At 47.0% G+C, this 15,508-nt stretch overlaps 1 protein-coding gene across 4 annotated transcripts; it reads right to left on the bottom strand.

Annotated features, from left to right (window-relative positions):
* Positions 1–774: 774 nt before the first annotated feature.
* On the bottom strand, positions 775–15,383 carry LOC111839293 (kinesin-like protein KIF27). Of its 4 annotated transcripts, none has more exons than XM_023803060.2 (16): positions 14,561–15,383; positions 14,012–14,212; positions 12,949–13,841; positions 12,609–12,752; positions 12,093–12,293; positions 11,781–11,959; positions 11,493–11,611; positions 10,847–11,047; positions 10,183–10,316; positions 9,864–10,043; positions 9,452–9,562; positions 8,552–8,728; positions 8,254–8,469; positions 5,769–5,975; positions 1,887–2,085; positions 775–1,750 (listed from the first exon to the last, which is right to left on the bottom strand). In XM_023803060.2, exons 1-16 carry the CDS (start codon positions 14,856–14,858, stop codon positions 1,341–1,343), a joined length of 3,870 nt encoding a protein of 1,289 aa, XP_023658828.2. In that variant the 5' UTR covers positions 14,859–15,383; the 3' UTR covers positions 775–1,340. The 4 variants fall into 4 exon arrangements, with proteins under 4 accessions (XP_023658828.2, XP_023658829.2, XP_023658826.2 ...); XM_023803061.2 differs by having other exon boundaries at positions 9,864–10,031; XM_023803058.2 differs by having other exon boundaries at positions 9,864–10,049; positions 14,561–15,381.
* Between the last annotated feature and the right edge of the window lie 125 nt (positions 15,384–15,508).

Below are 15,508 nucleotides of genomic sequence, written 5' to 3'. Positions count from 1 at the left end.
GGCATGTGAGTGTCAGAACTTGGTCTGATGAAATTTGTTTTCTGTTACATCATTTGGACAGCAGGGTCTGTGTGCGTATCATTTATCAAGGGAAGAGAGGGCACCAGGATACACTATGGCAAGAAGGGAAGTCAGCAGAGACTGTGTCATACTCTGTTCTTCTGGGAAGCTTTGGGTTTTGACATTCATGTGTGTGTTACTTTCACACGTACCACCTACCTAAACATTGTTGCAGACTAAGTACACCCCTTCATGAGGCAACGGTATTCCCCGATGGCCGGAGCCTCTTTCAACAGGATAATACACCTTGTCACACTGCAAAAACTGCTCAGGAATGGCTTGAGAAATATGTAAAAGTTTTCATGGTGTTGATTTGGCCTCCAAATTCCCCAGATCTCCATCCAATCAAGCATCTATGGGACGTCAGACCCACGGAGCCCCCATCTCGCACCGTACAGGACTGGAGTGCATGTCTCAGAACTGTTTCGACGGCACAAGCATGACCTACACAATATTATGCAGGTGCTTTTCATGTTATGGCTGATCAGAGTACAGCCCTTCTTGACACAGGAGAACCCAACCTGAACTCTAGGTCCTCCACCTCTCTGTTGATACTGAGTGTATACAGGGATTAGAGAGAAATACACAATGCGGCTTCTAGCATGTGATCTTGATCAATGAATCCTTCAGTAGGTGGAGTGTAAAAAAGATGCTTGCTAAAGGCTGAGTGATGGTGTTCACCCCCATGGGGGTGAGGGAAGGGGTACTCAACCATGCTTTAACAACACAACTCGTTTATTTTATAAGAACATGAGTTCTACAAAAAGTATAAATGTAAATAGCATAAATTAAAGAAACAATATGTACAGCCACATTAAATTAGAAAAGTAATCTCACATAGAATATTATGTCCTCATAAATAAAAATCAACATCAGAGGAAAAACAGAAAGATTATAAAAGATTATACAATTTTGATTATGATCTGAAGAATATTGAGGGCAAGAGTTAACCTAACCGAATCACTGCTAGGTACAGCAGTAATGGGCCTGGAAAGAGTGTCGGTGGCTTGAGGGACCGTGAGAGTTTGTATCTCCTGGTTGAAGTAAATTCTTGGGAGCTCTGTATAAGCAAAACATGTGACTGACCTGACTTCCATCATGGAGATGAGTCTTGTTAGCAGAACATCCAGAGACTAGTGGCACAAACAGGCTAATGATACTGGTTATGCTCACATTTACATAAATATAAGTGCATGGTCAACAGTTAGGACATCAAACAGCTCATCTTACAAACCAGAATTGACCGACTGCTCACTGGACACCTTCTAGGCAAGACTGGGTCAGTCGGTTTTTCGGGACAACTCAATAGAGTCTTCCTGGAAGGATCCAGCACTAGCTTTCAGCCTGGTTTGCCTACTGGACAGGCACGATGGAAGCAGCTCCGCCTGCGAGCCAACGCGCACCCACCCACCTCTGCCTCCGTCTCCTTCAGGGCGCCCCCGCAGCTGGACGCCGGGAATCACATCACCTCTGCTCTCCTTAGACACCCTAGACGGGCTGTCAGCAGCTGGCCTGGGATGCCGCCCTTCGCCGGGGAGGTTGGCCTGGGACTGGGAGTCTGTCACCAGCTCCTTCAGCTTCCTTCTCAGCTCACGGCTTGTCATCTTGTAGAAGAAGAGATCCTTCTCCAGTTGCTGGATCTTCTCCTCTTTTGCCTTCATGTTCTCACCTGGTTTGCTGCTCTGATCCTCTGAATACAAAGAGCGGTTATGATTAACTTTAAGGGGCAAAAGATTTGCGTACAAGATCCCAGTAAGTCCCATTAAGGTTCCCACTGGTCAGTACAGACAAAGCAATGCAGGCAGAATGTTCACAACTGGCCTCACCTTTGAAATCCTGCAGGAGAAGCTGCATGCTGTGCTGGTGCTGCCTCTGCTGCTCCGTGAGCTGGCGGTCGGTCTCCAGGGTGAGGCGCTGCAGAGCACTCTCCAGCTCTCTGACCACACCTTCCTGCTCGTTGGCCTGCAGCTCCAGTTCTTCGCAGCGCAGCTGCAACCTTCGTTCAGCCTCTCGAAGATTCACCACCTAGGAAGGAGGAGAATTGAAAAGGAGACTCAGATCCAGAATGGATGTTGCACCCTAGTCAACCGAAAATGTAGGAGGAAACTGAACAGGGCAAACCATCTACACCCCCTCCCTAAACCTGTGACATCACACTAAAGAGGAACAGAATACTGAGGCAGTTCTTACTTTTCTAAGTTAGATACATACAGGTATATACTGTATGTAGATATGTGTTTGACAAGGCAGGGGTGAGAAAATAAAAAGGGCACCTATAGTATGACATGCCCACCTCCCACTAATAGAATGGTACACTATGTATGGTGAAGCATTCTTCATCCCTGATTAAGATGAAGAGGCTAGATGTCACATTTTCTTACACATAGGAACACCTAGAGGGTGTTCACCTGCTTTTCTTGCATGTACCAGAAACTGCATCTCATAGTGGGGCACCATATCTCACTTCTTTCACAGGAATGGAAGTCGTCAGAGATATTTTTCTCCCCGTTACAAGGGAAGCGGAAAACATTGTGTTTTCTGACTTAGAAGGGCACCCTGAAGGGCATCACATTCCCACTGCAAGAAGGGCACTTCATAACGGCACCCTTTTCCCTTGGAAGGGCATCCAAAGGGGCCGCTTAGACCACTGTAAGGGCACCTTATAGGGCACTGCATCACATTCACTCCACTAGAAGGGCACTTCATAACAGCACCCTTTTCCCTTGGAAGGGCATCCAAAGGGGCCGCTTAGACCACTGTAAGGGCACCTTATAGGGCACTGCATCACATTCACTCCACTAGAAGGGCACTTCATAACAGCACCCTTTTCCCTTGGAAGGGCATCCAAAGGGGCCGCTTAGACCACTGTAAGGGCACCTTATAGGGCACTGCATCACATTCACTCCACTAGAAGGGCACTTCATAACAGCACCCTTTTCCCTTGGAAGGGCATCCAAAGGGGCCGCTTAGACCACTGTAAGGGCACCTTATAGGGCACTGCATCACATTCACTCCACTAGAAGGGCACTTCATAACAGCACCCTTTTCCCTTGGAAGGGCATCCAAAGGGGCCGCTTAGACCACTGTAAGGGCACCTTATAGGGCACTGCATCACATTCACTCCACTAGAAGGGCACTTCATAACAGCACCCTTTTCCCTTGGAAGGGCATCCAAAGGGGCCGCTTAGACCACTGTAAGGGCACCTTATAGGGCACTGCATCACATTCACTCCACTAGAAGGGCACTTCATAACAGCACCCTTTTCCCTTGGAAGGGCATCCAAAGGGGCCGCTTAGACCACTGTAAGGGCACCTTATAGGGCACTGCATCACATTCACTCCACTAGAAGGGCACTTCATAACGGCACCCTTTTCCATTGGAAGGGCATCCAAAGGGGCCGCTTAGACCACTGTAAGGTCACCTTATAGGGCACTGCATCACATTCACTCCACTAGAAAGGCACTTCATAACAGCACCCTTTTCCATTGGAAGGGCATCCAAAGGGGCCGCTTAGACCACTGTAGGGGCACCTTATAGGGCACTGCATCACATTCACTCCACTAGAAGGGCACTTCATAACGGCACCCTTTTCCATTGGAAGGGCATCCAAAGGGGCCGCTTAGACCACTGTAAGGTCACCTTATAGGGCACTGCATCACATTCACTCCACTAGAAGGGCACTTCATAACGGCACCCTTTTCCATTGGAAGGGCACCCAAAGGGGCCGCTTAGACCACTGTAAGGTCACCTTATAGGGCACTGCATCACATTCACTCTACTAGGGCACTCATTAAGACACTTCATCACCTTTTTTTTCTCTATAGAGCACATCATCTCCCATGAAGGGTGATTAAATTGGGCCAGAACAATCTGGTACAGCATTTTGTTTAATGAATAAACCTGTTTTGTCAATTTTATACATAATAATGTCAAGCAAGTTTTTTTTTCCGTGTGCTACACCCTGGCGTTCCTTCCAACATATGCCATCGAGATACCCAACAAATCAGAAAGCAATGTCACCCCCCAAGTCCCGCCCCCACATTCAGCACACGTCCTTTTTCCATTCTCATCCCTCCCCTTCAGTGGGTTCATGCATGCAGATAAACTTGTGATCGCAGTACTAGCTAGCTACAAAAGGGGAGTGAGTGTAAAGCACTTTGGCTATCTCAGCTAGAGTAACATTAGATCCTGCTCAGAGGCGGAGCTCGCACAGGGGGTACTGTTAGAAATCCCCTGCAAGGGTCCTCCCCTGGTCGGTCTGCCTGTCGGTCCTCCCCTGGTTGGTCTGTCTGTCTGTCGGTCCTCCCCTGGTCTGTCTGTCTGTCGGTCCTTCCCTGGTCTGTCTGTCTGTCGGTCCCCCCCTGGTCTGCCTGGCTGCCTGGCGATGACAGTTAGGAATCCCCTACAAGTGTCCTCCCCCCTGGTCTGTCTGTCTGTCTGTCCTGAGGGTGATTTTAGCTCCGCTGCTAGTATGAGGGTACATCCACACTGATACGGTTTCTTTTTAAAATGCAGACATTAGTCTCCTGTTTTACCTTTGTCCACATTACCCTAAAGTTTTCAGGCCCCACAACCGGAGACTTTTTAAATTGACTGCTGTGTATTTGCACAAAAAGAAACTAATTCACCGATCACCGCGTCGATGCGGGCACGCCCAGTGTAGGCTAATAGCCACATCACACAGGTTTTCGCTTGTTTCAGTATGTATGGAAACACATGTGTAAACGATGTGAAAACACCCGTGGGGATGGAGATCATCCTCATCTGAAAATGCTGCTTGTCTGGACCCCCCCGCATGTCCACCAGTGGTTACGGGATTATTATGGATGGAGGAGGTTCAATGCAAAAAAGTAAATAACTGTAATTTACAATGTAATTTTAAATATATGTGATTTCACTTTACACCTGATTGTCTATTAGAGTACAAACATGGATTATCTCACCCAGATTAAAATAACTGCTGTTAGCTGTAATACCCAACATCATTATTTTTTGCTTATACTATTTAGGTATAGAGTTTTACATTACAGCTCTTCGGTAGGCTACTGAACTTTCTCTTCGTGTTAGATAGATTATCCCAAGTGGAAGATTCTGGAAATAACTTGGGGTGTGACCCAAACCTGCGACGCCTGCAGCACCGACGCCGAGCCTCCGTGGAAACATTTAAGACTCACATTCAAAAGGTACCAAGAGCGAAGCCCCAGTCTCCACATACTGTGACATACACTGAATTCCCTCTGCAGTCTCGTCAAGTTAAATTCCGCATATTCCAGCCATACAGGAATACATGTTTACCTTGAAGGACGGCAGCTTTTTTCATTTAAAGGTGACTAAAGAAAACAAAGCTACCTGTGAATTCCAAGCCACAGAAAAACATTTTGACCATACTTCTGCAAATGCCCAGAAACACCTGCTTTTATACAGCATGCTGTGTCCGACTTTTGAAGGGCAGGGAGTTAGCATTTAGCACCAGTCTTCTGTGAGAGTGTATTACTCTGCCATCGCCCCAATGGCCAGGCAATGTGGTCAGGAGACGGGCCTCTAACTTCAGGGTAAGGAAACATACCTCATTCAAGTATAAAGGTGACCATGCCTGGGATTCCAGGAAGTTCTTTATGGTATATACGGCAGGTAAGAGGACAGCACTGGAAGTGATTAATGCATAAATATGACCTCCTGCAGGTCAACTACAATCAACAGCACCCACCTTGTTGAAATACTTCAGTAGCAGGGTCTTGACCTCTGCATAGGACAATGTCCCCAGCTTTCCCATGATGCTCTCCTCGCTGGAGCAGATCGTCTGTGACGACTCCTTCAGCAGTTTCTTAGCGCTCTTGATCATGTGGTTTTTGTACTCGATGGCAGCATCCAGAGCCTCCAATCCCTCCTCCAGCTGGAAGAATGTGTGCTCTTCCTGTGGAGCCAAAGGCATCGCAGGCACGGCTGACCTGATTTCTCCATGTTTTTAAATCCATGATGGCCCAGGGCTTGGCTGTCCTGGGCCTGCATGTCCCCAATGACACTACCTTCAAAAAGCATCCTTACATAGACAGTCTATCTAAAGTTAGAAAGGCATAACATGTGACTCTCTATCCCAATAACAACTTTAATTAGGTAATAAATACCGGAGGAAGAATGAGAACCAGGTCAAAGTGCAGCTACCTACCACAGGTCTAAACTTTTTAGTTTTTACTGCAGGTTATAAAATGGAATAAAGTTGAACCACGTCCTTCCCAGAAATGTCAATATAAATTATTTCATACACTCAACCATACTGGATCTTCAGAGAGAAAAAAAACAGCAGATGGCTGGAGTCACTGTCTGCACACAAGCAGGCAAAACTGTGGCAAATAAGCTATGAAATAGCCGGTGGCGTTTACTGGAGCCATCAGAGACAAAGCTGAACATCTCCTGAATCTGTGTTTTCCAGTAAGCATCTGGGACATATATACAGACAGTAAATCATGACTGAAGACCAAATGTGCAAAACAGGGGAGGGGTGGTGCAAGTGGTGGGGAAAAAGGTCTGGGGGGCTATCATGAGGGTTTGAACACACTGGAGGTGAGCAAGCAGGGCCACTCAGCCAAAAGCAAAACTCATTTCTCTTAAAAACAAGGGTGAAAATGTCTGAATTCAACAGAAACCTAGCCAGCCTGTGTTTTTCCAGATAGGCAAGTAACTCCTTTGTGGCTCCTGACAGTGGGGCAGTGCAAGCTGGAGTGAAGCCCTCACAGCACCCTTTAGGTTTGTGTGTCTTGGCAGGGTGAGGAGCTATCTGAGCATCCCACTAGCCAGTGCGGAGATGGCGGAAAGCCAAGCTGAGTGGGCGCTTCAGGATGACGGGATTGGCCTGGGGAAAGCAGTTAAGCAGTTGGGGGGGGGGGGGGTGCTGGTCAATGTGGCACACAGAGACATCCAAAAGCTTGATATCTGAGTGTGTGTGAGTGCATGTGTGTGGGGGTCAGCACATGGTATCTGGCTGACATGAGCAAAATGAAGTGACTGCTGACTGTATGGGAAAGGGATACTATGGCTGAATGCATAGGAAGGTGATACTATGGCTGAATGCACAGGAAGGGGATACTATGGCTGGCTGAATAGATAGGGGATACTATGGCTGGCTGAATAGATAGGGGATACTATGGCTGGCTGAATAGATAGGGGATACTATGACTGGCTGTATGGGAAGCAGATACTATGGCTGATTGTATGGGAAGGGGATACTATAGCTGAATGCATGAGAAGGGGATACTATGGCTGGCTGTATGGGAAGGGGATACTATGGCTGGCTGAATAGAAAGGGGATACTATGGCTGACTGTATGGGAAGGGGATACTATAGCTGAATGCATGGGAAGGGGATAATATGGCTGGCTGTATGGGAAGGGGATTACTATGGCTGACTGTATGAGAAGGAGATACTGTGGTGAATGAATGGGAAGGGGATACTATGGCTGGCTGTATGGGAAGGGGATACTATGACTGGCTGTATGGGAAGGGAGAACAGGGTACAAGAAAGATACCAGCAACGCAGTGAGAACTTCCAAATGCAAACCTCAAATCCTAAAGGGGTGAGGCCCCCCAGCCATGTTACAGAAATCTTCATAATACACACAGTAAGCAAATGAAGCCTTCATCCGGGCAGATAAAGTGTGGGAAAGGGGAACAGTGGAATCACAGTGGAATTTAAATATACATGTATTGCTCATACACCCCAAAAGTCCTTGATGCATGAAAGATCATAATGGTGTGCCAGCTAGTGAAGACCAATCATGACTAAATTAAGCAGGTATATGAATGTACAACATAGCGGGAGGAATGTCGTAACTATAGGAGGGGCACTGAAAAGGCATCAGGCTCCATTTAAAAAGGCCAAAAGATTTCAGGATTCCATATTCCATATATAAAAAAAATATTTTTTTTTGCAAAACTTTAATCCTCTGCACTATTATCTCCGTATAGGATTGAAAGTAAAAAAAAAAACAACTTTATTTTAATTTAGCTGACTAGCAAAGTAAGAATTGCATGTGCATAACATGCAATGTTGGTATTAACACTGTGCTTCGCATTGTGATGCCATTCGGCACCGCTATCAGTTTTTACGGCAAAGAAAACCAACACCTTGAAGTACCGGACTTTTTGTACTTTCTCGAAGTACCAAAGTACGAAGTACGAGGTAAGGTCAAGCCTTACCTCGACGGTAAGCACGCTGCCATCTCTCAGCTTCTGCTCCAGGCTGTCCCTCCTCCTACGAAGCAGCTCCCTCTCCTGCTGCAGGCCACCCAGCTCCTGGGACAAGGAGGCCCTGACCTCCACAGATGTGGACTGCAGCTGCACGGTCTTCTCCTGCAGTTCCTGGTCCATGGCAGCCAGCCGTGTCGACAGACGCAGCAGGTCCCTGTTCAGGGCCTGATCACAGAGGGGGAGGTGCTGCATTACTGCCGCTATGGCCAGAAGGACTCCACGCTAATGCCTCCACAATGCATCTCACCTGGCTGGAGTGAAGTTTCTTCATCTCGAGGTGGCTCCTCTCTTGACTGAAGGCTTCTCTGCAGCTGACTATATGCTTCCTCTGACTCAACTCCTCCTGGAGCTCAGCCAGGGTCTGCCTCTGCTGCAGTACCTTCTCCTCTGCCTGGTCCAGCCAGTGTTGCTGCTCCTCTAGTCTCTGTGACAAAGAGAAGTCAATCTACTGCTCTGGTATGCGAGGTGTAGCCTTAGAACTGCCCAAGCAGAGGATCTATGCGAAGACCCCAGGGTTGCCAACCTTGGTCAGCTGGCCAGAGTTAGATTTTCATTTTGAGAAAAGTCTGCACACGCATTTACATGTATGTAACAGTTTCATTACCTTGTAAATAGTCTGTAAGGTTTGCAAACTACCCAATGCTTTTGATGTAGCTAATTTTAGATTTATAATGGAATAATATAGATTTGCCACATGATTTCTTGTGTGAGTGTGAGGGACTGAAAGCGTGTGTGTCACGCCAGGTATGTGAGAGTTGGCAACTCTGAGACCCAACCAACAAATTACAAGATGATACCACAAGTGTAGCGATCCAGCTATCACTAACATAACTTTGTTTTATTCAGGAAAAGTTCTTCACACCACAGAAAACAGCCTAAATGCATTGTCGGGGGGTATGCTATTACAAAGAAACCACTGGACAATCTCTCCACTTATTGTTTAAAATAAAACACCCAATTAAAATGTTTTCATATAACAGGAGAAGTCTAGCCTTGGACTACTTTACACTTCACTTGATTCTGTAAAACTTTGTTGTTCAAATTATTACACAACAGGCATATAACCTGTTTCTTACCCAAGGTTCTTGGGTTTCCTGTCCGCTGATTCTCACCAGGAAATGGTGATTTAAAGCATGGTACTGCGTACCTGCTCCTGCACGTTGCTGGCAGTGCTGGTTCTGTGCTGCTGCATGTCACAGCTAGCCGTGTCCTCCCTGGCGTTTCCACTCCCCAGCTCTCCGTGTCTCTGCTGGAGCTCCTACGATGTTTATCGGCAGACATTCAAACAAGGCCAACGGATGTGCACTTTATGCCACTTTATTTGGATAGTACACTTAATCGCCACAAGATTCTGTGGGAGGAAACTGAAGTACCCAGGAGAAGGTCACACAACACAGGAAAAACATGCAACGTGAATCCCCAGCCTTGGCGATGCGAGTGATACCCTCTGAGTTACTTATACTGACAGAAGAATATCAAAGAAGTGCTTTTATACAGTACAAACAAAGTAGGGGAGTATCTTCAGGCCAGGTGCCCTTCAGTGCTCCATGATCTCTCACCCTGATCTTCTGCTTGTCCTTGGAGATGCGTGCTTGCAGACTCCTCTTCCTCTCCACTTCCTCCACCAGCTGCTGCCGCAGATCATCACTCTGCTCCCTCATAAGCTCCACGCTGCGCTCCAGGTCCACTCTGCTGCGCTCCGTCTGCCAGGACAGGGCCACCAGTGCCTGTGGCAAACACTGCTCCTTTACAAGGGACAGAGAATTAAACAGAGAGCTCCTCCTTCAGGAGGGACAATGGTACAGACTCAGAGCTCCTCCTTCAGGAGGGACACGGGTACAGCTGCTCCACCCCGCTGGCACCCGTTGGATGGCTCACCTTCATTGAGGGGCTCTGGAAGTTCTCCTGCTCCTCCTTGACATTTCTCCTCTCGCTCTTGCTCTGCTCGATCTCCTGCTCCAGCTGGGAGATCTTCATTGCATAATGTCTGTTCACAGCTTGGGCATCGCTCCCTAGGTCATAAACAAATGACTCACATACACAAGCGTACTCATCCCTCTTTCTCCTCCACCATCTAGTGAACAATTCACCTACATACACGCTGGTCAATAGTAGAAAAACTCAGAAACACACAGACTTGGCTACACGTTTATACAAACAAACAACTTCTAACATATAAGGTGTGTTATTACACATGCAAGCTCGCATTATTAGAAGTTATAATCAGGGATGCACATATCTAGTACACAAGAACTCATTCATAGCGCAATAAATACATATCTGTGTTGATACAATAAGAAATTGCTGCACAGCTTCATAGTTGCATACCAGTTATGTGCAACCCTAAGTATAAACTTGTTATTCATTTGAACTTGTATGTAAGCATTTATATTGTTATGCAAGACTTACGATGTAGAAATGCGTCAGCTTCTAAATCATCCTACATTTTGACTGCTTGACTTACTTTGTGTAAGCATGCTATATAAAAGTATGTGACAGATTATAAGGGGTACACTGACGGATTGAGAGGCTTGTACTGTACCAGTTTTCACTAGCTCCTTTATAAGCTCCTCCTTCAATCGGATGTTGAGGGCAAGCTCCTTGATCCTCAGGTGGGCACGGTCATACCGTAGCTCCGCCTCCCTCAAGCATTGCAGGTTTATAGCTTCAGTGCTCTTCAGGGCATGCTCCTCTGTGGCCTGCAGGCCATTGCAAGGCCCAATGCCATTCGCATCGTAGTCTGCTACAGGACAATGGGTAGGGCCAAGATGAGACATACGTGAAGTCACCATTGTTTTAGGGGACAGCACCTGCGGTATACCAGTAGCGTTTGCTGACATAGTTGGTTAGTCTGCTTGGTAGACATTAAATGGCACTGGGTTGGCCGGCACAGAAATGATGCCAGAAACCAACCCATCCATCCATCCATCCAACACAAGAATTATAAATTATAAATGGTATTTACCTTATACTCTCAAGCAGTCCCCAGTCAAGCCAAAACAAAGCCAATGAATTAACCAAATTAGTGGGTTATATTTGTCCACGTCTGATGTCACGCGGTAAATGTCACCGATGATGTGGACACATTGTTATTCCATGGCTACTTCTGTGCCCAAAACAGCAAAATAGAAAGCCTGGAGAGGAACTGCAGAAGGATGGGGCTATATAAACGAAATAAGTAAAAGCACCTGCAGGGGGTAGGACTTGGGGAGGGGCGTCCCACCGAGGAGGCAATGGCCTCTCTGGCCTGTTCCTAGAGGCCACATCTGGGCTAAGCCGGCGGGTCCAGGTGCGGTTCATCGCACGTCTGCCACAGAGACAGAGGCTCAGTCGTGACTGGATGCTCAAACTCAGACTCTCATACAAATGAAAGTAATTCACAAATTTCCTGTAGCATAAGTATTCCAGTACCATCTCACAGCCCTACAGAAAGTAGGTATATTGAGAACAATGGCTCACTTCCCTGGCAATCTTACTTGAGACCTTTGATCTGTTCTTTTTCCTTTGTGTCATCTTCCTCCTCATCACTATCAGAGCCAATGTCCTGGGCCAGAACCTCATCTTTCTCTTCGATCTGGGCCAACAGCAGCTGGCTGCGGGTCTTGAAGGCCGCCATAACTCTCTCGAGGGAGTACGCTGGTGGACTGGTCTGCACCTACACACACAAACATCAGCTCACACTTCCTCGTGAAGATACATTCGGGACAGAAATGCCTCCTGTCTGTCTCCCCCCTTAATCTTATCAACTGCTGAAGTTCTAAATCTGCAGGTGTAAAGGAAGGTCCTACCTTTCTATTTCCAGCTTTGTCATGGCCACACGAGTCTCTCTGTGGCTGACTAAGCAAAGGCACACTATACGGCCTCCATGCAGCAGGGTCAGAGCCCCCGACATCCACTGACGCCTCAGAGGTGCATGTCCTGGTCCTGGAGGCCATAAGGTCGTTTCTTAGACGATCGATCAACAACTGCTGTTCCTCAAGTTTCTCATTCTGAAAAATCAGTAATATGTAATATTTTTAATAAGTCAGCACCACAATAAGGTTCAATATTGTAAAACGTCATTTAGCTAATATTTGATGTCCATCCCATTATCTTTTAATGAACTGCTGACCGTGATCCAATAACTACAACCAGGTTGTCTATATTACTGGTCTTCTGCCATCTATGCATCTCATCTACTACATGTTGACAACTCTGCCTGGCTGGTCTTCCATAAGCCTAATGTCAAACTCAAACATCGGTCACAATGCCCCAGTTGTCACCCTCTCAAGGAGCTGTTAAGCTCACCTATAAGTTAATCTCACCTGTAGGCGACTCCTGTTCCTCTCCTCCTGCAGGGACTTCTGGTATGCCTGGCTCTGCTGCTCCAGTCGTTTCATTTCAGCTTGCAGCACCTCCAGCTGTGACTCTTTCTGGGAGAAGATCTGTTCATCCATGGCCAGAGAATCCTAGAAGCAGGATAAGATTTCATAGCAGAAGAAAAACTGAGTAGTTAAAAAACCAATGAAATATAGCGTTAGTTATTACTCCTTAAATCCCATTACCACCTTTTCCTCTTTCATGTTCATCCATCACAATAGTGACCCACAAATACCACCAGCCAGCCAGACACACCTGCCCATAAACACTCAGAGGTACAAGTACCTGACACTTTTTGAGCTCTCGTCTGAGCTGCAGGATAGTGATGTGATAAGGCTCTACTGCTGTGTTCTCCAGAGATCCAGTCACTGAGGTGGACTTCTGGTTCTGCGCCTCCTTGTACACTTGCAGCCACTCCTGCAGGAGCCGACTATGCGTGGAACTTAAGGCGCCATTCGAGCCGGAGTCCTGGAGATCTAGCAGGAGCTGGACAGCCCCCTGAGCAAGTCTGCGGAACTTGAGAAGCTCCTGCTGGCACCTGGCCAGATCATCAGCCCGCTCGGACCCCCCTGGTGGGCGCGTGCGCCCCCCATCTCGCAGAGCTTCACGTAGTGTCTGCACCTCCATTTCCAGCTGCCCCAACCGCTCCTGGTCTAGGTGCTGGTTCACCACGGGCAGGTTGAGGATGGCTCGGGCACGGTTAGCGAACTTGAGTGAGCTGAGTGTTTCGTGGAGGCTGTGGGATGAGGGGCTGACGCAGGTGACCACCAGCGTCTGGGCGTTGCCTCCCAGTGAGTCCTTCAGCAGCCGGGTTACCTTGGCGTCGCGGTAGGGCACGTGCCGTGTACGTCTGCGTGGGTCGCCCAGGGCACGGATGACATTACCCAGCGCCAGCAGCCCACTATTAATCAGGGCCGACTCCTGAAGGCGCTGACCCGTGTTGCCCATCCTGCCAGCCCGCTCTGATCCCGCCAGGTCCACCAGGTGGAATTTGGAGGACACGGTGCGGCCGTCATCAGGGTCGTGCCGCGTCAGGAAGATGGTGAAGACTGCATGGGAGCGGCTGGAGTCGTCGTTGACGCGGGTGGGCCCTGCGTGACGTGTAGCGTTCCCTGCCTGCAGTACACTCATCAGCTCATCCACAGATTCCACCAGATTCTCCCGTGCTCCCACTAACACTGACAAAAACAAGAAAACAACCTCACTCTCATTACTACCCCTATCACCAATGTAAAAAACAAACAAGAACAAACCGTGATTTCTCAATAAGGATTCGTGCCATTTTTCAATATATAAGACCAGACTCAGCTACCATCCCACCACGATGCTGATTCATTGCTTGTCTTACCAGTATTGCCTTTCTCATCTTCTCGGATGTGCATGTCTTTTGAAGATGTGTCCAGCTCCAGAAGATCCCTCAGCTCTTCCTTATAAACCTCGATGTAAGAGGCCTTCACTGTGAAGTCTGAGTTGTGCTTCTCTGCAATGTGTTGAAAGATGTCCTGAATGGCACGAGGGATGATCCCTCTCTCGCTTTCTGTAGAGGAAGCTTGGGAGAAAATCCATCCAATGTCAAGGATCAGAATACAAATAAACAATGAAATATAATCAACACAGCTTTGTGGATATTGTAACATTGGACCAATATTTTTCATTGTATTGGTATTATTTATTTATTTTACATTAATCTGTTCAATCCTGGATTGCATAAGCAGTTGAAAGAATGACATACTGTATGGATTATTTGATGCAATTATGCAAACAGGCATTCAGGTCTATGTCATAGTGAAATTAGACATAGTCAGCATTAACACAACACTCGTCTTTAAAACCTTCAACGTTATTCGGTCTTTTGCAATGATCTACTCAATGAGACATTATTTGTTTAATTACTCACCAATGTTGCTCCCTCCGATTGTGTACGTTTTTCCAGACCCAGTCTGTCCGTAAGCGAAGACGGTGACGTTATAGCCGTCCATTAGAGAGGTGACCAGCGGTTTAACGCAAGTGGAGTAAACTTGATCCTGTTGGGACTTGGGTCCGAAGGTGAAGTCAAAGGTGAAGGTGCGGTCATTCCCGAGAATGACCTGCGGAGTGTTTGGCACCACACGAACGCACACCTGCTGGTTGTGCAGGATCTCTTTCGGTAGCAAAGGTCTTATTCGCACCGCTACCTTTACCTTCATTTCCCCCATGATTCGAGTTATTATTCAGAAAGTTCGAGTTTATTTTACAGAATGACAGAACGCCGGAATCAGAATTTTGGCAGAAATCCACAGATCAACTGGTTTGCTGAAAATCCCCAATAACTCACCATGACATCTGCCTAATTTACCAGCTAACTTGTAGAAGTTTTGTGGTCAAACGAAAGACATTGCCTTTCTGCATGGCGTATTTTTCCTGCGCTGCAAGCGGCCACATGTCTACGGTTTTCTGATGTCGTTAACTTGCAATAACCGATTTATTACAAACGACGATGTATTGTCGGATCAATGACTGTCATTTTGAAAGAAATCATATTGTTAATTGCCTTCGTTACTTGGAGTTCTAAATAAAACAACTCATATTACTAGTCTTTAATGTTATTTAACTGTAAATAGCCAGTAGTTAAGCTATAACATACTTTCTTCGGTGTAACTCGAGGCTTTTGTTGTTCCTGTCTCTTAGCAACCCCCGAATGCCCGAATAGCCAAGAAGAGCGCTTCCTCTCTGTCCAAGACGGAACTTTCAGAAGAATTTTTTAAAAAGTACCGCAGCGCCCCCACGCTGTCGATTTTAGAGTCATTTTCTAGAGCTACCGATGTTGATAGGTCTTCAGCGGTCTCAGCAAAGGAATTTTTGAAAG

This window comes from Paramormyrops kingsleyae, chromosome 2, assembly GCF_048594095.1.
Source record: "Paramormyrops kingsleyae isolate MSU_618 chromosome 2, PKINGS_0.4, whole genome shotgun sequence".
Lineage (NCBI taxonomy): Eukaryota > Metazoa > Chordata > Actinopteri > Osteoglossiformes > Mormyridae > Paramormyrops > Paramormyrops kingsleyae.
The sequence above is the reverse complement of the archived record's forward strand: the minus strand, read 5'-3'. Positions and strand labels throughout refer to the sequence as shown.